Source organism: Mesoplodon bidens (assembly GCF_964165515.1).
Source record: "Mesoplodon bidens genome assembly, chromosome: 10".
NCBI classification, from domain to species: domain Eukaryota; kingdom Metazoa; phylum Chordata; class Mammalia; order Artiodactyla; family Ziphiidae; genus Mesoplodon; species Mesoplodon bidens.
The window spans coordinates 6406226-6430108 of NC_138172.1; the positions used below are offsets into that span (position 1 = coordinate 6406226).

Below are 23883 nucleotides of genomic sequence, written 5' to 3' on the forward strand. Positions count from 1 at the left end.
GGAAGCAACTCTTCTCGGTTTCTGACCTGGAAACACACCAGCTGCAGGAAAACCTAAACCAGGATAAAAGTCTCCTTAACTCCCCAAGTTTTGAGGGAGAAGAGCTTTGGGAGATGCAAAGTAGAGAGTGAAGCTTGTTATAAAAAGTAAGTCCTTTTCTAAAGATGTTTACAAATGTGAATGTACATGTCCTTACAAAACCAAAGAGAAACCTGGTATCAGATCTTGTTAACATTTGACATTACATTTCAATACATCTTCTCAGTCCAAGAGACTCAGAAAGGTAGTATTAAATCAATCAAATTTGTAACAGTATAGTTTCAAAGATCATACTTTAGGTAGGTAAAAAATCTCTCATTTTAACAGATCATGCAAACAGGAACATAAGACATAAAATACCAGGTTGTACAGGCACTCCCACTAGCTACATATATTACAGTTTAGCATCGAGTTTTAAAATATAAATCACAACCAGACTGCAACATAAACACCAAGTAAAACTGCATGTTCCCATGCCTTTGCTAGTTTTGACTTAAGAGGTGTGCCTATAAAAGAACATGATGACGCTTCTTGGATAAACAGCAAAACTCACAGATGAAAATGCACTGTCCCTTCAAAAGTATCTCCTCTGTGGCCACAAACATCTTCTATGTCAGCTCTTCCTGCTCTCAATATACCCTTTTTTTTTTTTTGGCGGTACGCGGGCCTCTCACTGTTGTGGCCTCTCCCGTTGCGGAGCACAGGCTCTGGACGCGCAGGCTCAGCGGCCATGGCTCACGGATCCAGCCGCTCCGCGGCATGTGGAATCTTCCCGGACCAGGGCATGAACCCGTGTCCCCTGCATCAGCAGGTGGACTCTCAACCACTGCGCCACCAGGGAAGCCCCCTTTTTTTAAAAAAAAATAAATTTACTTATTTATTTATTTTTGGCTGTGTTGGGTCCTCATTGCTGTGCATAGGCTTTCTCTAGTTGCAGTGAGCGGGGCCTACTCTTCGTTGCGGTGCGCGGACTTCTCATTACGGTGGCTTCTCTCGTTGCAGAGCACAGGCTCTAGGCGTGCGGGCTTCAGTAGCTGTGGCGCATGGGCTTAGTTGCTCCGCAGCATGTGGGATCTTCCCTGACCAGGGCTCGAACCCATGTCCCCTGTGTTGGCAGGCGGATTCTTAACCACTGCACCACCAGGGAAGCCCTCAATATACTCTTGAGAATTGCCACCACTCTCAGGAATTGCGTGTGTGTGTGTGTGCTGAATAGAAAAAATTTTTGCCTTTAGGAGAAAATGTGTTACGATGAGCTGAAACCACAGGATGTTCACTCTAGCTCCCCTATAACTAGCTGTGTGATCCCAGGCACCTTATTTCACCTTGCTGCACTTCAATTTGCTTCTCTAGTAATACCACCCTCCTGTTGTGGGGTGTCATGGGGCTTAAATGACATCAACCTGGCACAGCCCTCAAGAAATATGGCTTTCTTCTCCCCACTCCCCTTTTTGGTTTTTAATGAACAACCATTTAAAAAATATTCTTTTCTCTTTGAGGGTAGCATTTAGCCTTTTTTCATAGCAAAAAAGGAATCTGGGTTTGAAAATGATGGATGTGCAGACTGCATAATTTCCTATCAACTCTAAGATGTGCGTGAGTGAGAAATAATAAGGCAGAATTTCCAAGGTAGTTCAAACACTGGGTCTGGAGAAAGCTGTAAAAGAGGCTCAGAGGAAAGGTGTTCTGAGAAGTAGCAGTCACAGGGGAACAGCTGTCCTGCCTCTCAAGGTGACCCCTGGCAGGGGACAGCATCTGTCTGTGTGTATCAGTATAAGGTCTCTGCACAGTCGTATAGCTCCATTCCAGGAAGGCTCTAGAGTTCTGTCTACTTCTCTACTGGAACTCTACCCACGTGTCCCTTCAGTTGCCCATTAATTCGAGTCTGAAAGCTTGAATTACAGTGTGAGTCTGAGGCGCCCACATTTCCTGAGGAGCAGGAGAGCTCAACCAGATGGGATTCTCTTGGAAGTATTCTGCTCCCAGGGTACACTCTCTCTGCTGACCACTGCCATCTGCTGCTCTTCCAGTGGTGCCTATGAACTTTCCAAACTACCCAGCCCCTAAGGCTATTCTTTTGGCTCCAGAAAGCTCAGGTGTCTGGCAATGCACAGGCTTCCTCCTCTATTTCCTTCAGGGACATCATAAGCATCACTTAGTTGCATGCCCTTGTAGCCTCCCTTAGGAGCGAATGTGCAGAATTTTCTTGAACGTCTTCTTGAAGTTCTCGTTGCACAAGGGGTAGATGAGGGGGTTCAGCGTGGAGTTGAGGTAGCCCAGCCAGATGGTGAACATGTGCACGTGTTGGTTACAGCAGCTCTCGCAGAAGGCAATGACCATGAAGAAGATGAAGTAAGGGATCCAGCAAACAATGAAGGCCACCATGATAAAACCCAATTGTTTGGCAGCCTTCCGTTCTCGGTTCACGTGCAACACAGACACGTACTGTCTTGAATGTGAGCAAAGCCTCTTCCAGGTGAACTTGATATAATCCAGGCCTCTGCTAGACTCACTTTTCGATTTGGCTTTCCCTGGTGCCAACTCTGGGGGGGTGTCTGAGTCCGTCCGGGAGAAGGACTGGCTGTCACCTAGGATCTGATCCTCTAGTAGCCCCTCGGCCCCATGCATGTTCAGGCCCTGCTCACCCATCTCGAGCTGGCTCTGGCTCTGGCTGATGGCTACGTATTCCCGGCCACTCCCGTCTGCCTCCATCTGCGTCTGCACAATGTTAAGTGGGGAGCAATGGAACTTGTCCAGTTCTCCATCCTTCTCTTGGCTGAAGACACCTGGAGACTTTATCTCCTTTGGGTCTTGGGATGCTGGCTTCAAGACAGGTACACCACCGGCATCTTTCGGCTTCCTTTTCAGAACTTCCCAGGGAGACTCCTTCCCTGGTTTCTTAGAGCCCACCTTGAGGTCCTCTGGCTTCAGCTTATCTTCAGAGAAGGATGGGAGGGATCCACTGATGAGCTCTCGCTGCTGACAGTGCTGCTGTACAGCCTTGTAGATCTTAGCGTAGAACCACAGCATGATCAAGGTGGGCAGGTAGAAGTTGATGATGGCAGTCATGACCTTGAACCAGGTGACATCGTAGAAGTCCGTCTCGCACTTGTCCTCCCGGTGCCCTGAGGTCTTTGACATGAAGCGATGCCAGCCCAGAATGGGAATAACCCACAGGAAGGAGAGAAACCAGGCTGCCAAGATGGTGGCCGATGCTCGGGTCTTGGTACGATACCTCAGGTATCTGAGGGGCTGCTGCACAGAGCGGTAGCGATCGACGCACAAGATGAAGATGCTGAAAATGGACGCTGTGCTGGCCACATAGTCCATGGAAAGCCAAAAGAGGCAGAGAGGGCGTCCCAGGGACCACCTGGACATGAGGAGGTAGAGGATGTTCATGGGCATGACGACGGCCCCCACGATCAGATCGGCCACCGAGAGGCTGACAATGTACAGGTTCCCCACCGTGTGTAGCTTCCGCTCGCTGTGCACAGCATACAGGACCAGCAGGTTGAGTCCCACTGTGACCAAGGAGATGGCGCTCAGGACCACCACCAGGGGCATCATTTGGGGGTTGGGCGTGGTGGTCTTGTTCCCCTCACACATCTTGTCTTCCAAGACGCTGGAGGAATTGGGAAGGGTCATTGGCACAAGAGTAGCCTCCAGCTATGGCTCACTCCCTGGGAGGAAAGACACAAGGATTCAGGTCAGAGCCCCGGTGATCAGTAGAGTCACTCAGTGCTATCACAGTGATCAAGCTAGGGTTGTATACTGTCGGGGCTGAGAGACACTGCTGGTTACCTACAGCCTATATCCCCTGCTTCTTTAGCCATTCCTTCCTCCCTTCCTTCACTTGATGACTGTTTCCTGCATTCCTGGGCATTGTTCTAGGTATTGGGAATAGAGCAGTGAACAAAACAAAAACCTCTGTCCTCAAGGAGCTCACATTCTAGTGAGGGGAGGCGTGAGGAAAAACAAGGGGAGGTTTGTACGAGTCCCATGTTGCACATGTCCTGGGAGATGGACTGCATCATGACTGGTCTCAGCTGCACATGCCCCCTCGTTCCTCTTTGCCAGTGGCTGGTCTAGGAGTGGGTTTGAAACACAACTCCTAGAGGCCAAGGAAGTAGATGGGGAAGTCTCATGGCAGAGATGTGGTTCTGGAAAGTTCTTCCTCTCTGACAAATGAGCAAAACAAGTAAAAGGGTGTTTCCCACTTGCCCTCTTCTTTGTGACAGGAAGTGATGCACGGGGCTATGGCAGTCATCTTGGGGCCATCAGGGAAGCACCACTGAGACGCCAGCCCAGAGACCTGTTATTACTGAGCTGCTGGACTGACCCTGGAATCATCTTCCTCAAGGTTGGTTATTATGGGAAATAATTAAATATCTTTTTTGCTTAAGTCACTGTTGTGGGAGTTTTTACTTGCATCGAAGAGCACTCCTAACCAATACAGAAGAGGTTACCAGGACACACAAAGCATGAAATAAATCTAGAAAATCTCCTTAGATGAATGGTTCTCAAATGGGAAGAGGGTTATGTTATTTGAGAAAGCATATTCATTATTTCACTTTTATATTTGAAATCTTTTTTCATTACATAAAATATGCAAAGTCATATGTAACAAAACCTTTGCTAGTAGGACTATACTGAAAACAGGTTGGATCCTGCTATAGGTGATTCTCAGTTGGGGAGGGAGGTCAAAGTAGGTATTAAAACTTCCAGAAGGTACTGTTAGATTTTTATATTAATCAAAAAGTGGTATGAGTTTAAAGAAAACTGAGAAATACTAACAGAGTGTAAATGTCTCTTTAGCAAAAACATTATTTTTACATTAAGACAAAGCCAGATAAATTCTTGAGTAGAAGGCCAAATTCTTATGATTTTTTAAAGATAAAAAGCAAGACCCCAGGGCTTCCCTGGTGGCGCAGTGGTTGAGAGTCCGTCTGCCGATGCAGGGGACACGGCTTCGTGCCCTGGTCCGGGAAGATCCCACATGCCGCAGAGCAGCTAGGCCCGTGAGCCATGGCCACGGAGCCTGAGCGTCCGGTGCCTGTGCTCCGCAACGGGAGAGGCCACAACAGTGAGAGGCCCATGTACCGCAAAAAAAAAAAAAAAAAAAAAAAGCAAGACCCCAAATAAGCAAACGGACCTAATTAAAATTAAAAGCTTTTGCACAGTAAAGGGAACCATCAACAAAATGAAAAGACGACCTACTGAGTGGGAGAAAATATTTGCAAGTGGTATGACTGATAAGGGGTTAATATCCAATACATATAATTAGCTCATACAACTCAACATCAAGAAAACAAAGAGAGCTTCCCTGGTGGCTCAGCGGTTAAGAATCTACCTGCCAATGCAGGGGACACGGGTTTGAGCCCAGGTCCAGGAATATCCCACATGCCGTGGAGCAACTAAGCCTGTGTGCCACAACTACTGAGCCTGCGCTCTAGAGCCCATGACCCACAACTACTGAGCCCACGCGGCACAACTACTGAGCCCGTGTGGCACAACTACTGAGCCCGCGTGCCTAGAGCCCATGCTCCGCAACAAGAGAAGCCACCGCACTGAGAAGCCTGCGCACCACACCGAAGAGTAGCCCCCACTCGCCACAGCTAGAGAAAGCCCATGTGCAGCAACGAAGACCCAAGGCAGTCAAAAATAAATAAATAAATAAAATTTGAAAAACAAAAAACAAAAACAAAGAATCTGATTTAAAAATGGGTAGAATGGGCTTCCCTGGTGGCGCAGTGGTTGACAGTCCACCTGCCGATGCAGGGGACACGGGTTCGTGCCCCAGTCTGGGAAGATCCCACATGCCGCGGAGCAGCTGGGCCCGTGAGCCATGGCCGTTGAGCCTGCGCGTCCGGAGCCTGTGCTCCGCAACGGGAGAGGCCACAACAGTGAGAGGCCCACATACTGCAAAAATAATAATAATAATAAAATAAAAATGGGTAGAAGACCTGAATAGACATTTTTCCAAAGAGGACATGCAGCTGGCCAACAAGCACATGAAAAGATGCTCAACATCACTAATCATCAGGGAAATGCAAGTCAAAACCACAATGAGATATCACCTCACACCTATCAGAATGGTTACCATCAAAAAAAAAAAATACCCACAAATAACAAAGTTGGTGAGGATGTGGAGAAACGGGAACCCTTGTACGCTGTTGGTGGGAATGTAAATTGGTGGAACCATTACGGAGAACAGTATGGAGGTTCCTTAAAAAACTAAAAATAGAACTACCATATGACCCAGCAATTCCACACCTGGGTATGTATCTGAAAAAAAACAAAAACACTGACTCAAAAAGATAAATGTACCCCAATGTTCATAGCAGCATTATTTACAATTGCCAAGATATGGAAGCAACCTAAGTGTCCATCAACAGATGAATGGATAAAGAAGACTGTGGCATGTATATATATATATATATATATATATATATATATATATAAAATGGAATATTACTCAGCCATATTAAAGAATGAAATTTTGCCATTTGCAACAACATGGATGGACTTAGAGGGCATTACGCTTAGTGAAGTAAGTCAGACAGAGAAAGACAAATACTGTATGATATCACTTACATGTGGAATCTAGAAAATAAATCAAACTAGTGAATATAATTTAAAAAATGCAGATTCACGGGCTTCCCTGGTGGCGCGGTGGTTGGGCGTCCGCCTGCCGATGCAGGGGAGACGGGTTCGTGCCCCGGTCTGGGAGGATCCCACATGCTGCGGAGTGGCTGGGCCCGTGGGCCATGGCCGCTGAGCCTGCGCGTCCGGAGCCTGTGCTCTACAATGGGAGAGGCCACAACAGTGAGAGGCCCGCATACCGAAAAAAAAAAAAAAATGCAGATTCACACATAGAGAGAACTAGGGGTTACCAGTGAGGAGAGGGAAGGGGGAAGAGACAAAATAGGGGTAGGGGATTAAGAGGTACAAACTACTGTGTATAAAATAAATAAGCTAAAAGGATATATTGTACAACACAGGAAATATAGCCAATATTTTATAATAACTATAAATAACCTATAAAAATATTGAATCACTACGTTGTATGCCTGTGACTTTTACCCATAACAAATATAATATACTTCAACTAAAAAAGAAAAAAAGCAAGACCCCAAGGCATTTGATCCATGTGGAAGGAACCCTTTGAGTTACTTTGCTGGAAAAGCACCACTTGGATAGCACGGATTTTGCTCCAGCTCCATCACTAATTTTCTGAGTGATCTCTCAGCCTGCATCTTCTCCCGTGGCCTATGTGAGAGGCGGGGAGGTGATCGCTAAGACTTCCAGGTCTCCGTTTTAGAGGCTCGCGTTAGGTGTTTTTCCAAGTTCTCCACCAGCTCTGCGCCGCCACAGCCAGGGTAGCCGTCTGACTCCTCCTAGTGTGCCTCCTCTGACTGCTTCAGCAGCATCCCCTTCTCTTCCAGTGACACGGTCCTGCCCTCTGCTCCCATCACTTCCTGCTGTCAGCCTCAGGGGTCTCACCCACTCAGCCGACTCCACTCCAGCCATTACCTCTGTCAGGACAACCCCTGAATCTGTAGCTTCAGCCTGTACCTGTCTCCACTCCTAAAGCCAACACCCAATACCTCACAGCTTCCCCTTCAGCCCTGCCCAAGTCCAATTGCTTGGAACTGTCCACAGTCACCTCGGGAAGGAGGAAAGAAGGCTAGGGCCGTATGGTCTCAGGAATTTTTATTTTTTATTTTGGTTGGGAGGAAGCAGAAAGCACTTCCCTAAAATGCTCCCAGCTCAGCATTCCCCAGGTAGCTCTCACCTCCCACTTCCACAGGAGTGTCTCATTTCTCTCTTTCCTCATCACCTTGAGGAAATTTCTCTCTTTTCTTATTTCTCTTTTTTCTCTTTGCCTCATACACACAGAGGAAAACAAATAATTTTTTTCATTGTGCATATATACTATTTATCATTCCACAATTCTATTTGACAGAAAATGATTTGTTTTTATATAAAAATCTATGTATTTTTTTCCTTTTTGATTACAAACAAAAGTTTTCTTGATTGAACTGAGATCACTGAAAATTAGTGTGAAATTAATTGTTTAGGGGTGAAGTCTACTGCTGTCTGCAACTTACTTGAAATTAATCAAAAAGTAAGTTGGATGGATGATTGGTTAGAAGAATGGATAAATGAATAGATATATGATAAAGCAAAAAGAGCAAAATGTTAATTTATGACCTGGGTGGTAGATATATGCGTGTTCACTATACAATGCTTCTAACTTTACTATTTAATTGATACTTTTCATAATAAAATGTGGGAGAATATATAATAGATAAACAACAAGGTCCTACTGTATAGCACAGGGAATGATATTCACTATCCTATAATAAACGATAATGGAAAAGAATATGAAAAAGATTATGCATTTATATGTATAACTGGATCACTTTGCCATACACTAGAAACTAACAAAACATTATAAATCAACTATACTTCAATTTAAAAAAAGGTAAAATGGGGCTTCCCTGGTGGCGCAGTGGTTGAGAGTCCGCCTGCCGATGCAGGCGACATGGGTTCGTGCCCCAGTCCAGGAGGATCCCACATGCCGTGGAGCGGCTGGGCCCGTGAGCCATGGCTGCTGAGCCTGCGCGTCCGGAGCCTGTGCTCCGCAACCGGAGAGGCCACAGCAGTGAGAGGCCCGCGTACCGCAAAAAAAAAAAAAAAAAAAAAGGTAAAATGTTGGAGAAAATTAATACAGCATAAGTTTATCTTCCTCACTTAACTATCACTATAAGCTCCCATTCTTGATCACATTTTGTCCTTCATAGCTTCAGCATGTTATTTTGCATAAAGCTAAAAGCAGGAAAACGATCAAGAAATATTTGTTAAGTGAATAAATAAGTGAGCGAGAGGCAGAGTGCTCTGAAATATCTCAGCTCAGAACTTATTCATTCAACAGGTATTTACTGGTGAAAGGTTCCTTTTCAGCTCAGTGATCTGTTTTAGGAGCAAGAAAACCCACTTTTGTTCTCTGAAACCACGCAATTCAGAAGAAAGAGTCCTAGAAAGGCAAGTGCAGCACCCACATTGTTAGAGCAGCATGTGGAAATGCTGCTGGGGGCCTGGCGGGTCCCACTGGGAGGGAGGCCAAGAGGGCAGCAGGGGTGGCCACATCTGCATCTCCTGCATGTCCCACTCAGGACCCGCTGCATAATTTGCGGGGCCCAGTGCAAAATGACAAACTAAAAAATTATGTATCATTTCAGGACGGAGGCAGCAGAACATTGAACCGAGCGCAGGGCCCTCCTGAGTGCAGGACCCGTGTGACTGCCATTCTGGTCTCTCTTCTCTCACCCAGACACTGGAAAGGCTCCACTCAGTGACATAGCTAATGTAAGGCGCTTTCCTCTCCCTTGGTGATCTGCGTTCCTTGGCACGATCCGTGAACAGTTTTCCCTCTCTAAATGCCAGAGGGATGCCAGGCACTCCAGCAGAGGGTGGAAGGTATCTGAGGACACAGATTCTCATTTCACCCCATGCTGCACAGGATGCCACACTCCCCTTGGGGTACCCAGAGCCCATCGGGCTCTGAGGTGTCCTCTCTGGGGTCAAGGTCGAGCCTACAGAGAGGATGTGCCCTGGGGAGAGAGAACTGAACCTAAGGAGGTACTTGGGACAGGGCATTTTGAGAAGAAAAGAACCAGGGCACCAAGGGGTCTTTCTTTCTAGTACCATGTCCCTCAAGGAGCGGGCCCTGGAAGAGAGAGTTCTCAGCCGGCTCTGCCACTCGATGGGTTGTGTGGAGCCTGGGAAAATAGCCAGATCTCCAATTTCCTCACCTGTAAAGTAGGGAAAATTGTATCACCTCCCTCCTGGGGCTGTCGGGAGCCTCAGTTGAGACAATGGGGTGGGAGAGCTCTGCTAACCCCCTGTGATGACAACTTGGTGACAAGCAGAAATGGATCCTTTCTCTCTAAGAGGCTCACGTACACAAGCAAGCCATCATTTTTGAGTTAAGGCAGTGGCTCCATTCCAAAACCAGGGGATTTCCCTGGTGGTCCAGTGATTAAGACTCTGAGCTCCCAATACAGGTGGCCCGGGTTCGAGCCCTGGTCAGGGAACTAGATCCTGCATGCCGCAACTAAGAGACTGCACACCGCAACTAAAGATCCCACATGCTGCAATGAAGATCCTGCGTGCCGCAACTAAGACCTGGTGTAGCCAAAAAAAAAAAAAAGACCATGCTTATTCAAAAAAAAAGAGAAAAAATTAGCTACAGTGGAATTTTTACTAGAGTGATTACAAGTCTAATCCAATCAGGTCCATGTGCCAGCAAATAAACAAACGTAGCCAACAGTCCATCCACAGCCTGGGAGCGATGCCTGTGGCAGCTAAGATGGTAAGTCAAGCCCTGGGCTTTTCAGATATCGGTTATCAAGTACCCACCACAAGCCCATACGGAGGTCTTCTGATGATTCCAAGGTACAGAGGAGGAAACGGTGAGCTCAGGCTCAGAGGGGTGAAGCAACTTACTCAAGGTCACACAGCTAGAAGAGGTTGGTGAAGCCAAGATTCAAAACTAGGTCTAACTCAGAATTATTCAACCTTCGTTCTACTGACATTTTGAGCTGGATAGTTCTTTGTTGTGAAGGGGTGTCCTGTGCATGGTTGGACGTTTAGCAACATCCCTGGCTTCTACTCAATAGATGCCAGTAGCACCCTCCCCCGATTCCCAGACATGACAACCAAAAATATCTCTAGACATTTCCAGATATCCACTGGGAAGCAAAATGATCCGTACTTGAGAATCACTGATCTAACTGAAGAATATGCCAAAGAAAACAGCTTTCAGCTCAAAGTAAGGAAGGAGTTTCTAAAAATAGATGTTATCTAACAGTGCAATGAATTGCCTTGAGAGATACTAAGCGCCCCATCATGGGAGGTATCCAAGAAGAGGTGGCTCTGGCTCCAAATTAGAAATACTCCTCTGCTTTCTCACTGGCAATTGTTGGTTTTAGATAAAAGGGGTCGACGGGGGCTTCCCTGGTGGCACAGTGGCTGGGAGTCCGCCTGCCGATGCAGGGGACGTGGGTTCGTGCCCCGATCTGGGAGGATCCCACATGCCGTGGAGGTGGAGCGGCTGGGCCCGTGAGCCATGGCCGCTGAGCCTGCACGTCCAGAGTTTGTGCTCTGCAACGGGAGAGGCCACAACAGTGTGAGAGGCCCGCGTACTGCAAAAAAAAAAAAAAAAAAGGGTCGACGGGCAGGAATTTCTGTTGACAGCCAGGAAGGGGAGGCAAGAGGAACTGGAGGATTTGGAGAGATACTACCAGGAAACGAGGCTCCCGGTGCCCTCACCCTCTCCACTTTCCTTCTCATTTCAGCAATGCTGGTCCACAGAAGGCTTGGAGCTCATTTGGGTGAGTAGAATAGTGCAGCAGTTAAGAAGCCAGGCTTTGTACATCAGCAAACCTCTGCTCTCATCCTGCTTCTGCCCTAATTAGCTGGGCAACATATTTTACTTCAAGAAACTTCAGTACTCCTCACCTCTAAAATGGGGATAAACACCTAGTACAGAGCCTAACATATAAGTGCTCATTTAAAAGCGGCTGTTGTGGGGCTTCCCTGGTGGCGCAGTGGTTGAGAGTCCGCCTGCCGATGCAGGGGACACGGGTTCGTGCCCCGGTCTGGGAAGATCCCACATGCCGTAGAGCGGCTAGGCCCGTGAGCCATGGCTGCTGAGCCTGCGCATCCGGAGCCTGTGCTCTGCAAGGGGAGAGGCCACAACAGTGAGAGGCCCGCCTACCGCAAAAAATAAATAAATAAATAAATAAAAAATAAATAAAAGCGGCTGTTGTGTTTTCCATTTCTTGGTGAGTGACACACCGACCCCACAGCCAGCCCCGCTGAGCTCAGAAGAATCATCTTTGACCTCTCCCTGTTTTTCACTGTGGCAGAAACTGCTAACAGTTTCCCAATATCAGTTCTCTTCTATTTAGAAATAGACTTCTGTTATTTAACTGAAAACATGGCTGCCTGGAATAGAGACTACATTTTCCAGGCTCCTTTGTGGCTGGGTATGACCATGTGACTAAGTTCCAATGAAATGGAAATGGAAACATAGTTTGCAACTTCCAGAAAGCAACCCTAAAGGGAGGATGTGTTCTTTTCTTTGGCTCTTCATTCTTCCAGCTGGCTGGAATGTTGACAGGATGAATAGAGCTTAAGCAGCCATCTTGGGACCACGAGGAAGAGGCTCAAAATGAGGAAGGTGAAGCAGTAATTTGGAAGGAGTTGAGGTCCCTGATGATCATGGAGCTGCCATACCAGCCAGAACCACATCTGGACTAGCTTGGCTTTTCTATCATGCACACCCAAACCGAATCCTAACTGATACACTGCCCCTGACTTCAAGGAATTTGTCAATTAGGATGAGAATAAAGGCAAAAGATAAACAAACAGCATCAGAATAATTAAATTAAAAATTCTACAATGCAACTGGGACAAGTGTGATAACTGAGGTAAGATCAAAAGTAGGTGGCAGGACAGGGGAGGGAGGAACAGCCTCTCCCAAGGTACAGTGGGAATGTCAAGAAGGACATCACAGACTGGGTGATGTGTGACTGGGCTTTGAAGGATGAGTAGAAGTTTGCAGGGAGGAAGAAAGAGGAATTTAAGGATGAGTAAAAGAAAGAATAAATGTACAGAGCTGAGTCTGAGGAACTGGGAGGGAATTGCTGGAAGTGACTGGAGCACAGAATGAGGAGTCTGGAGATGCAGGTTGGGGCCTAGGTATAAGGATTCACTTTTACCCTCTATGCCTTTGCCTGTGCTGTTTCCCCTGCCTGGAGCACCCTCTTGCCTTGAAGCTCTTAGCTGCTCCTCTTTCTGTGTTCCACAACAGTTCTAACACTCCCCTTTACATCAGCTATCTTACCATTCTTTCTTTACTTGGTTCTCCCCAACTACAAGGGGGTACCTCTAGGACATGAAGTGTGCCCACTGTTTCTGAAGGTCAACACCCAGGGCCATAAAGGGGACATGCCCTCCTTGAAGGTAGGGGCCACACCTTTTCCTCGCTGCCATTCTCCTGTGCTGGCACACGATAGATGCTCAAAAGAAGTTTACTGGATGAGCTCTGAAAAAAAGACACACATGGATAAAGCACAGCAGAAGACACAGGAAGTAGGACCTAAATGCAGAAGGTGTGGGCATATTTTTCACAGGGATCTTTAAACCAACAAAAATTTGAGATAAGATTTGTCCTATTGATGAGTATTAATACCTTCCAGCAGACTTTCCTATGTTTTCTTGGAAACCTCTGGAAATTTCTTTGTTAACCCAAAACATGAATAAATATCTATGCACAAAAATGCTTACTGCAACATTATTCGTGGTAGGAAATAAAAGGAAATAATCTAACATTTGGGAACTACACATATTATGGGATAGCTACAGTCATCGATAATCACATTTATGGGGCACCAGTAATGATATGGGAAAATGCTTATGATGAAATTAAATTTACAACAGACATTGTTTGTACAGGATGATGTCAACTCTATTAACAGACTTAGAGACAGAGTGAGTCTCTGCTATGTTATGTTAACAGTGGTTTCCTCAGGGTAGTAAATGATGTTTATCATCTTTGGTATTTTCCAAGATTTCAACAACAAAGACATCTTAGTTTTATAATAGGGAGAATAAGAACTAACTGCACTCCTTTTAGAAAACAAAATAAAATAGATTTATTCCACTGGAAAAAATTTTTTGTAATGTCTTCCACATCCTTAGAACATCTTTTATTTTGTTTAGTAAAAAGTGAGAGTTTGGGATTCCTTTCCTGATACATTCTAAACTGCCTCACCCATCACTCCCCATCCCAACTGCTCTGCCCTCTGCCCCACTTGCAGTGGACGGTTTTTGTGGTCAACTAAGCCAGAACATTAAATTCTTTGCTCTAATTCTAAGAAAGAGATGCCATGCACGAGGGGGCCCCAAGGACTGCATATTCTCATCGAGTCTGTCCCGGACATCATTTCCATAAAACATCCAGGTTTATCAATGCCACTGGCAGTGGTGCAGAGAGCTGAATGCAAATAGCAAAATTCCGTTAGGAGCCCAGTGCTGCGGGAATGTGGCTGACTCGGAATCTAGGGCAATGCTGGGCCCACAGTTTGCTTCTGCGTAAGACACAAGAGGCAGATGACCTGTGGGCAGGCAGTGGCCCTGAAGATTTTTCAGGGGTGGGTGGAGGTACATATTCAAATGTCTACAGAGTCAGGCAGGAAAAGTCAGTAAGAACAGGGGGCTGTGTGTGGAGCATGACAGAGTGATGGGGACTGGGGCAACCAGGAGAGGATATCCTTTGTCTAAAGAGGACAGCTGCCACTCAGATGCCACCAACTGCAGCAGGCCCAGATCTGCCTAACTTTAAAATGACGCTTAAAAACGGGATTTTTGCATGAACTCTTTTAGTTTTTAAATGTTGTCAATTAGTCCATTGTTTCATTTGTTTTCTTGGACACTTAAACACAGGTCAAGCAAAAACACATTTGGGGGATCTGACCTGTGAGCCCTGAACTGGAAGTGTGAATCTAGTTCACAGGGGATCCAGGGTGCTGAATATGAGATAATGACCCTGCAGAGACACCTTTGGGGTATTTGCCCAGCTCACACCAAGCCTCCTCTCTGAGAACCACCACCCACCTAGGGATGGGCCCTGGCAGCCAAAGTCACGTCATGTAAACTCGACACCTAGGCACACGTGACTGGACCAAAGGTTGTCTTCTGATCCCAAATGGGCCAATCAGTCCGATTCTTGCTCCAGAAAACTGGAATCCGAGTTGTGCAGTCAAGATAGTCTGTTGGTCTCTGGTCTCGTGCACCGAAGTGACAGGGAAGCGAGGGCTGAGGCTGCCGCTGGGGGGCAGTGTTGCTCACCTCCAGGCAGAAGGAGAGGAGGTGACGGAAGGCAGCAAACAAATGCAATAATTAATGCACGTGCTGGAATAGCTGATATCTCCGTGCACAGAGATGAACTTAGACCTTTCCCTCACACCATACACAAAGATTAACCCAATACAGACCAAAGTCCTAAATGTAAGAGCCAAACCTCTTAAAAATTTTAGAAGAAAGAAAAGAAAATCTTTATGACCTTGAGTTAGCCAAAGATTTCTTAGACACAACACCAAAGGCACAACCGAGAAAGGAAAAAAATTGCTAAATTGGACTTCACCACAACTAAAAAACTCCCTAAGAAACTGCAAAGTTACAGAATGGGAGAAAATGTTTGTATATCATATATTTGATAGATCATATATCTGACGCATCCAGAGTATATAAAGAACTCTTATAACTCAATAATAAGAAGACAAATAACCCAATGTAAAAATGGGAAAAGGATTTGAATAGATATTTCACCAAAGAAGATATAGGAATGGTTCACAAGCCCATGAAAAGATGTTCAACATTGTTAGTCGTTAGGGAAATGCAAATCGAAACCACGATGAGACACCACTGCACACCCACCAGGATGACTATAATTTTAAAAGACAGACAGTAATAAATACTGATGAGGATGTAGAGGAATTAGAAGCCTCACATACTATTGCTGGGAATGTAAAACGGAACAGCTGCTGTGGAAAGTCTGGCAGTTCCTTAACAGTTAAACATGGTTACCAGATGGTTCTGTGATTCCATATCTAGACATATGCCCAAGAGAACTGAAGATATATGTCCATGTATTTGTGTGTGAATATTTCTAGCTCTATTCATAACATCCAAAAAGTGAAAACAACCCAAATGTCTATCAACTGGTGAGTGGATAATCAAAATATGATATATCCATATATTATTTGTCAATAAAAGGAACAAAGTACTAATCCATGCTATAATACAGATGAACTGCAAAAACATCATGCTATGAAAGAATCCAGACACAAAAGGTCACATATTGTAGGATTCCATTTATATGAAATGTCCAGAATAGCAAAGCCATAGAGATAAAAAGTGGATTAGTGGTTGCCTAGGGTTTATTATTAGTGGTTGACTGGGGATGGGAACGGAAGGATTCTTTGGAAGTGTTGACAACATCCTAAAATTGGATTCCGATGATGACTGTATAACTGTACATTTGCTAAAAATAATTGAATTGTACAATTCACTTAGAATGGGTGAACTTCATGGCATGTGAATTATACCTCAATAAAGTTGTTTAAAAAGAAATTCAGTGGTCCAGGAAAGAAGCTGCCTGGGTTTCCAGATCTGTTTTAAAAATCTATTTTGGTGCACTAGTGTTGCACCCCAAAGTACCTACCACAGGATTTTTTTTTTAAGGAAATAAAGACTTGTTAGACAAAGAAGGATGAAACTAAAGGTGGGTCCTAAAGAACCACTATAGTTGGGCCACAGTTTTGACTCTGAGTTTCCCAGCAGCCAGAGCAAAGAGGAAAATGGGACCAATTACAAGATTCTAGTGTCATTTAAATGAAAGCAAACTAGTTGCTTAGCAGAAGGACAACTTTAGCTGGTACTAAGTTTTAGACAAAATGTATCTCATGGTTTCTTATAAAGGAAGCAGAGTGAAATGCTACACATAACTTCTTAGCTAATCATCAGAAGTGGAAACAGGGAAATGATTTAGCTACATCACCCCTTTCTTCGTGTACCTCGATGGTTTTCTCTCCTTGTATAATTTGGTTTAAGAGTTTTGGAAGGTTGGACTTGCTTGATTGTCTGCCCCTTCCATCCCCCACCCCTGGTGTGACAGGCTCGGATTTTTTTAATTAGGTACAGGAAAGGGAAGCTGAAGGTTAATCATCACTAAATGGCCAAGAAAAGAAGTATGAAAAGTCCAGCTCCATTCTCTCTTATCCTCTGGCCTAGAAAATCAATGGAGAAACAGAAAAGTAACATTTCAAAGACTTCCTACATCCCTGCACTGGGCTGGGAGGTCTTACTCATTTAATCCGCACAGTGCTGGTAACCTCGTAAGAAAGGAATCATTCTTGCCCCCATTTTAGAGATGTGCAAACAGAGACTTCTGCAGTTTATTGGTTGCCCTGCACTAAGCTCCAAGGGTGACTGAAGAGCAAGTTTCATTTAAAGGCCCAAGTGATACCCACAAGCTAAGACATTTGAATGAGCTGCAGACACCCCCCTCCCCACCCTCGCTAACCCTCCTTTTCACTACAGTGAGAAAGAGAGGAAAGTGAATAAATGCTTTAAATAATGATTTCATGGAACTGGAAATATGAACATCCGTGCTGACATTAGTCAAGGACGCAGCAAACATGGTACCAGGCCCAGCACATGCACACGTATCATTTCAGGACATGAAAAATGTTTTCTTTCTGTTCCAAATCCCTGGAGATTAAGCTGCGAGAAAGGCTTTTCAAAGACCAAAGTAATCCAGACTGTCCTCTTCTTAAGAAAAAAAAATTACGACACTGAAGTAAATAAAAGAGCTAGCAGAAGAGAAAGGAGAGGCAGATGCAGTGTTTACAAGCGAGAGCTCCCAGGTGATCAGGACTTTCTTTAATGTCTCTTCCTCCTTCAATCAGGTGACCGGGTGCCTGGCTGTGCAGGGGCCACCCCAACCCCACACCAGGGCTCTTCGGCGCCACCAGCTGGTCAAGCCCTCCCACTGGTTCGAGGGCCAGACTTGTCAGTGACAGGTATGTACGGGGGCACAGGTGTGTGTGTGAAACAGTCTGGCTGCTGGTTCCACTCTGCCATTCATTCATTCACTCATCCATCCATCCATCTATCTACCCACCCATTCTCCCTTCCTTCCATCCATTCATCCATCCATCCGTCTGCCCAAAAAGTCTTTACGTATCAAGGGATCAGGTACAAATGTTATGATACGTGAAGGATAAACACAAACCCTGTCCTCATGGAGCTTACAGCCTATACCAGTGGTTCTCAACCTTGGCCTGGAGAGATTTTAAAACATACCAAGATCCTGGGAAGCTTTTAAAACATACTAAGACATCTGCTTCAAGGAAGGTAGGGTACAGGTACTTTCCCCTATTCTTCTGCTAAGTACAATTAGAAAACCCTGGACATCATATTTAAAATAAACATACGATGACTCTGAAAAATGGAGAGGCAAAGGCACACTAGTTATTCTTTGGACTTCTTTGGAATCCAGGACCCAAAGAATGACACAGCAATGAGTCCCCTGGGTTTTCATTTGGCCAAATATATCTGAGACTTTGAGCTAAAGAAGTTGGCAACTCAAAACACCAAAGGGCACAAACCAAAAAAAAAAAAAAAAAGCCACAATAAAAGCCTGCTGTGTCTAGACAAAAACACAAGAAAGGTGCAGGCCAGGAAAACAGAAAACTTCTAGACAATAACTGCTCTACTGCAGCCAAACACCACAGAAAACACTGGAGCCCTGTTCCCATCCTCGCCAGCAAAGGCTGAGTGGGAAGCCAGGATTTCTACCATTGTCAGGCTATGACAAGGTGACCCCCCCACCACTGGGGTGGTGTCCCTACAATCCCTAGTAGGGACTTTCATCCCCATCAGGTGGAGACAAGCCCTGCATCCACCTCCACAGTGCAAGTGGAGGCACATCAACCCCTCCCAGCCAGGGAGTTATCCCTGGGGGCCTGGTGGGGAGCCAGAACTCCTCCCCGCCCACCCCACTTATCAGTAATGAAGACACCCTCCCCCTTCAACTGTCACAGAAGCCAAGTGGGGAACCTGGACTTCTAGTCCTACCTGGAAGTAATGAGCCAGTGATGACAGAGATGTTCGGATTATCTGACAAATATTTTAAAGTAATCAACATAAAAATACTCAATGTCCAAATGGGAACATGTTTGAAACAAATGAAAAAGTAACAAGTCCCAGCAAAGAAACAGAAGATAAAAAGAAGAACCACATGGAAATTTTCGAACTGAAAAATCTAATAACTGAAAAAAAAAAAAAAACCTTCAATGGAAGGGTTCAACATCAGGATGGAGGAAGCTGAGGAAAGAATCAATGAACTAGAAGACAGAACAATAGAAATTACCCAATCTGAACATCAGAAGAAAAAGAGACTGAAAAAAAAACAAAACCCCCATAGTCCCAGGGACCTATGGGACAGTAACAAAAGAGCTAACATTCCTGTAATCATAGTCTTGGAAGTCGATAAAAAAGAGGGTGGGGATGAAAAGATACTTGAAGACATAATGGCTGAAAACTTCCTAAATTTGACAAGAGACATAAACCTACAGAATCAAGAAGGTAAATAAACCTCAAACAGGATAACCTCCCACCCCCCCAAAAAAAAACCCACACCAAAGCACATAATAATTAAACTTCTGAAAATTAAAGACAAAGAAAGAAATCTTGAAAGCTGCCAGTGAAAAAACATCTTACCATAATAAGAATGACAGTAGATTTCTCCTCAGAAAATATGGAGATAGGCAGGAGGTGACACAATGCTTCTCAGATGCTGAAAGAAAAGAACTGTCAACCCAGAATCTTACACTCAATGAAAATATCCTTAAGGAATAAAGGAAAGTCAATACATTCTCATATGAAGAACCTGGACAGGACTTTTATGCTGAAAACTACAAAACGCTAATGAAAGAAATAAAAGATCTAAATAAATGGAGAGATACACATGTCCACAGCTTAGAAGATTCATAGTAAATAAGTAAGCATAGTAAATAAGTCAGTTCTCCTCAAATTGATGTACAGATTTAATGCAATTTCTATCCAGATCTCAGCAAGATGTCTTACAGAGAAGGACAAGACTATTCTAAAATCTATCTGGAAAGGCAAAGGAACTAGAAATAGCTAAAATAATCTTAAACAAGAAAAATAAAATGGAAGAAATCAGTCTGTGTGATTTCAAGACTTATTATATAGCTACAGTAATCAAGACTGTGGTATCAGTGGAGAATAATGGAACAGAATAGAGAACCAAGAAACAGACTCACACAAATATGCCCAAGAGATTTTTGACAAAGATGCAAAATCAATTTAACTGAGGAAAGGGTATTTTCAACAAATGGTGCTGGAGCAACTGGACATCCATAGGAAAAAACGGAAATCTCATACTTCATTAAAAAAAATGCACTCAAAATGGTTCACAGACATAAAGGTAAAACATAAAACCATAAAACTTTTAGAAAAACACGTTAGAGAAAATCTTCATAGTCCAGGCCAAGGCAAAGAGTTCTTAGATCTGACACCAAAAGCATGAACCATAAAAAGAAAAACTGATGAATCTGCTCTCTCCTTCAGTTATTTACCTACCCCCATAATAATCTTCACTGGATCTATGTGTCTCTTATACCATCATTTCCTTTGTATATTTTCTAATGGATCCACCTTTTTTTTTTTAGCTTAATTTCATTTTACTATATATGAAAAACTAGTCATCTGTTTTTTGTCATCTATAGAAACTTTCCATAAGAATAAATAGAGTGGGGCTTCCCTGATGGCACAGTGGTTGAGAGTCTGCCTGCCGATGCAGGGGACACGGGTTCGTGCCCCAGTCCGGGAAGATCCTACATGCCGTGGAGCGGCTGGGCCCGTGAGCCATGGCCGCTGAGCCTGCGCGTCTGGAGCCTGTGCTCCGCAGCGGGAGAGGCCGCAACAGTGAGATGCCCGCGTACCGCAAAAAAAAAAAAAAAAAAAAGAATAAATAGAGTGGCAAAAAACAGTGTGACTGAATTCTAGCCAGACATTTCGAGAAAGGCTCTGCTTTGTTAAAAAAAAAAAAAAGATGAGCAGGTGTAAGATAGGTGTTAAAGACCTACCAGCACCAAATGGAGACTCTCCTGGATGTAATCAGAAGGACTGCAAGCCCATGAGAGTCAGTGTTAATTAATGCCACATCTGAGTACCATTTAGAGTCATAAAGTACCACCTAAAATGCAGTAAATACTGTTTTAAATCTCATCATACAACTGTTTTGCTCCTAAATGCCTCTAAGGAAAAGTGCAAACTCTTCAGGCTGCTGGCATGACATTTCCTTTGTGTCTGACCCACTCAACTCCAGTAAAAATGAGTTCACTATCCCCAAACACTCAGGTTCTTTCAGCCTTTGGGCTCTGTACATGTGACTCCCTCCTCCTGGAAGAGAATGTGCCTTGAGAGTTGGGACCACATCTTTGTTTACTATTGTCTCCTTCTGGGCCTACTTCAGAGCCTGCCTGGAACAAAGTAGGTGAGAAGGATGAAAAGGTGGGGGGGGGGGTTGTGGAAAGGTTAATAAAGAAGATGGGAAGAAAAGAGAAAGGAAGGGAGGAAGGTGGGAACAAAGGGAGGGAAGGATGGAGGGAGGGAGGGACACAGAGAGGGAGGAAGGAGTTATTGATGAACTTCTATTTATTGTACAAAACCCATCTTAAAAGTTCCTTCCTCTTTGAAGCTTTCCCATATCATTTAGCCACCTCTAAGCATTCCTTCCTCTGGGATCCCACAGTATTGTTTCCTTATCTCTATCAAGACATTTAAATCTCTGTCTTCTACTGAATGAATAAATGAATGAATGAATGAAATCAGGTCTCCTTCATTAGACTGATCCTTACAAGGGCAGAGGCAATATGATATTCACTTATAATTCAGCACTTAGCCCAGTGGTTTTCAACTTTGGCTACACATTGGAATCACACGGGGAGCTTTAAAAAAATACTAATGCCTAGGTCCCACCCTTGGACACGATTCTGATTTAATTGGTCTGGAGTATGGTCTGGGTCTTAGGATTTTCAAAAACTCTCCAAGTGCAGCCAAGATTTCGAACCATTGTCCTAACCCGAAGCACAGTGGTAGGAGGAGCTCAGTAAATGATGAATGAGTAAATGGAGGAGCCCTGCCTTTAGCACATAAGAGTCCTGACTCAACACGACCGTTTTCAGGGTTTCATGTGATGCTAATTCATTAATATATTCAGGAACTATTAATTAAGCAATAACACAGTACCAGGTGTTACGCAAGGCCAAGCTGCTGGAGATGCAAACATGACTGAGACGCCCACTTCTCCCCCTCGTTCCAAAGTGCTTTAGGGAATGCTGAGGCTGGGTGCTAGTCCATCCAAGAACTTTCTGCCTTCCTGATTAACTGGCCAGTCCACAGCCATCACCTCCCTAGTGACTGACAGCAAACCTTACTTTGGGCTGTTTCCTTTGGCAAATGTAAGCACAGACTCTATTCACTCCCAGAGGGAGAGTTCGTGGAGGGTGTGTGTGAGTCAAGAGACTAAAAAAAAAAAAAAAAAAAAAAAAAAAAGTGTTTCTCTCTAGACTTCTCCAAACCCTGCAGAAGACAAAGGCAAGTCTCAAGGGGAAGACCAAAGTCCTGTGCTGCTCAAACAAATTTCTTTCTGGGTGTGTATTTACACAAAGACAATCCAGGGCCTTAGGATATGATTAAGACTTTAATTACCCCAAGGTAAAGGCACTTTCCTTCCCAGCTGCTGCCCCCTCACTGCTTTAAGATTTTGCACCACAGATTACTGAAGGGTGGAGGTAATGACCATTAGTGCTACCTTCTGTGGTGCAGACTTTGATAACACGTATCTCCTCCTCTCGACCGTCCTAACAGCTTCCCAACTGGCCATCCCGATCCTGGTCTTGGCCCCTTCAGCCCATCCTACACACAAAAGCCAGATAATCTTTCTAAAACCACTAGTTCAACCACTTCTTCCTCCTATTTGAAACTCTTTTAGTGACTTGCCACTGCTGTCAGGATGTAACAGGATACATAGGGTAAGCCCCGTAGGTAACATTCAAGTGTGACCCAAATAAAACTGGGCTGCCTTGCGTCCAGTCCAACCATGGTATTACATTCAGAAGAAACTCAAGTCCAACATCCAGGAAAAAAAAAAAAGAAAAGAAAGATGGAAAATAACTTAGACCTTTACTGAAGACTCTCAAAGAGGCAAAAAAAAAAAAAATTCTAAAGAAACTCTTCTCCCATCTGTCATGCCATAGTGCCACTTCCTGTGTCAGCTGCTTGCCCTCAAATCTCCCTTCCCCCCAGCAAAAAACTTGAGCTTGCATTGGCTCTGCTCTATTCTTGCCCACTCTCCAATCTCTCTGACCTGTTGAAGGGCACCAGCTGTCCCAGTGCCTTCTCTTCTTTATTCATGCCTGCAATAAGCACAACAAATGCCCAAGAGACAAACATTCGGAAACAGATCCTACTCAGGAAACTGAGGCAGAGGGCCAGGCAGGGACTGGTCATATGTTAAAACCTTTGACCCTATCATACAAGAACCTCTTTCATCTGGACCCAACTTACTGGGTAGCCTCATCTTTTGACACTCCACTTTCCCTGAATGGGCCTGGCTCTTTCATCCCCTATACCTTTGCAAATGCTGTTCTTCCTGCTAGGGATGCCTGACTCTACAGCCACACCTGGTTCTCACCTAGTCAAAAACAAAAGGAGTTAAAAGCAATGCAGAAACAAGGCATGGAGACAAAATAAAGGCATTTAAACTTGAAGGAAGATGTAAAACTGTCTCTATTTGCAGATAACACAATCTTGCACATAGAAAATCCTAAGGAATCTCCAAGACAACTATTAGAGCTAATAAATGACTTCAGGGGGTGCAGGTCCTCAGTTTGGGATCAGAGGGGCCCCTCTGTTGCCTGGATCCACGTTTCCCAGCCATTTCCCACACATTTCCTTTCCTTTGCTCTCAGCACAAGTGGATGGAGCATCCTGTTCCACACTGCTCCCTCTCCCCTCTCGGCTCTGTGGCTGGGTGGTGCCTTTGTCTGCAGTGCTTCTCTCCCACCACCACATCTCTAAAGCCTAGAAATAAGAACCACGTTTATTGAGGCTGAGTTGGACATGCATCATCTCATTTAATCCTCACAGCATCCCCCTGAGGTAGGAACTATTATT

The 23883-nt window shown here is 44.7% G+C and overlaps 1 protein-coding gene across 1 annotated transcript in view; it reads right to left on the bottom strand.

The window, feature by feature from the left end:
* Nucleotides 1-1621: 1621 nt before the first annotated feature.
* Nucleotides 1622-23883, bottom strand: part of HRH1 (histamine receptor H1) — an 81761-nt gene continuing 59499 nt past the window's right edge. Inside the window, exon 2 of the mRNA XM_081247225.1 lies at nt 1622-3719. Within this exon, the coding sequence (XP_081103351.1) occupies nt 2221-3684 (1464 nt within the window). The 5' untranslated portion in view covers nt 3685-3719 and the 3' untranslated portion in view covers nt 1622-2220. The remainder of the gene's footprint in view (nt 3720-23883) is intronic.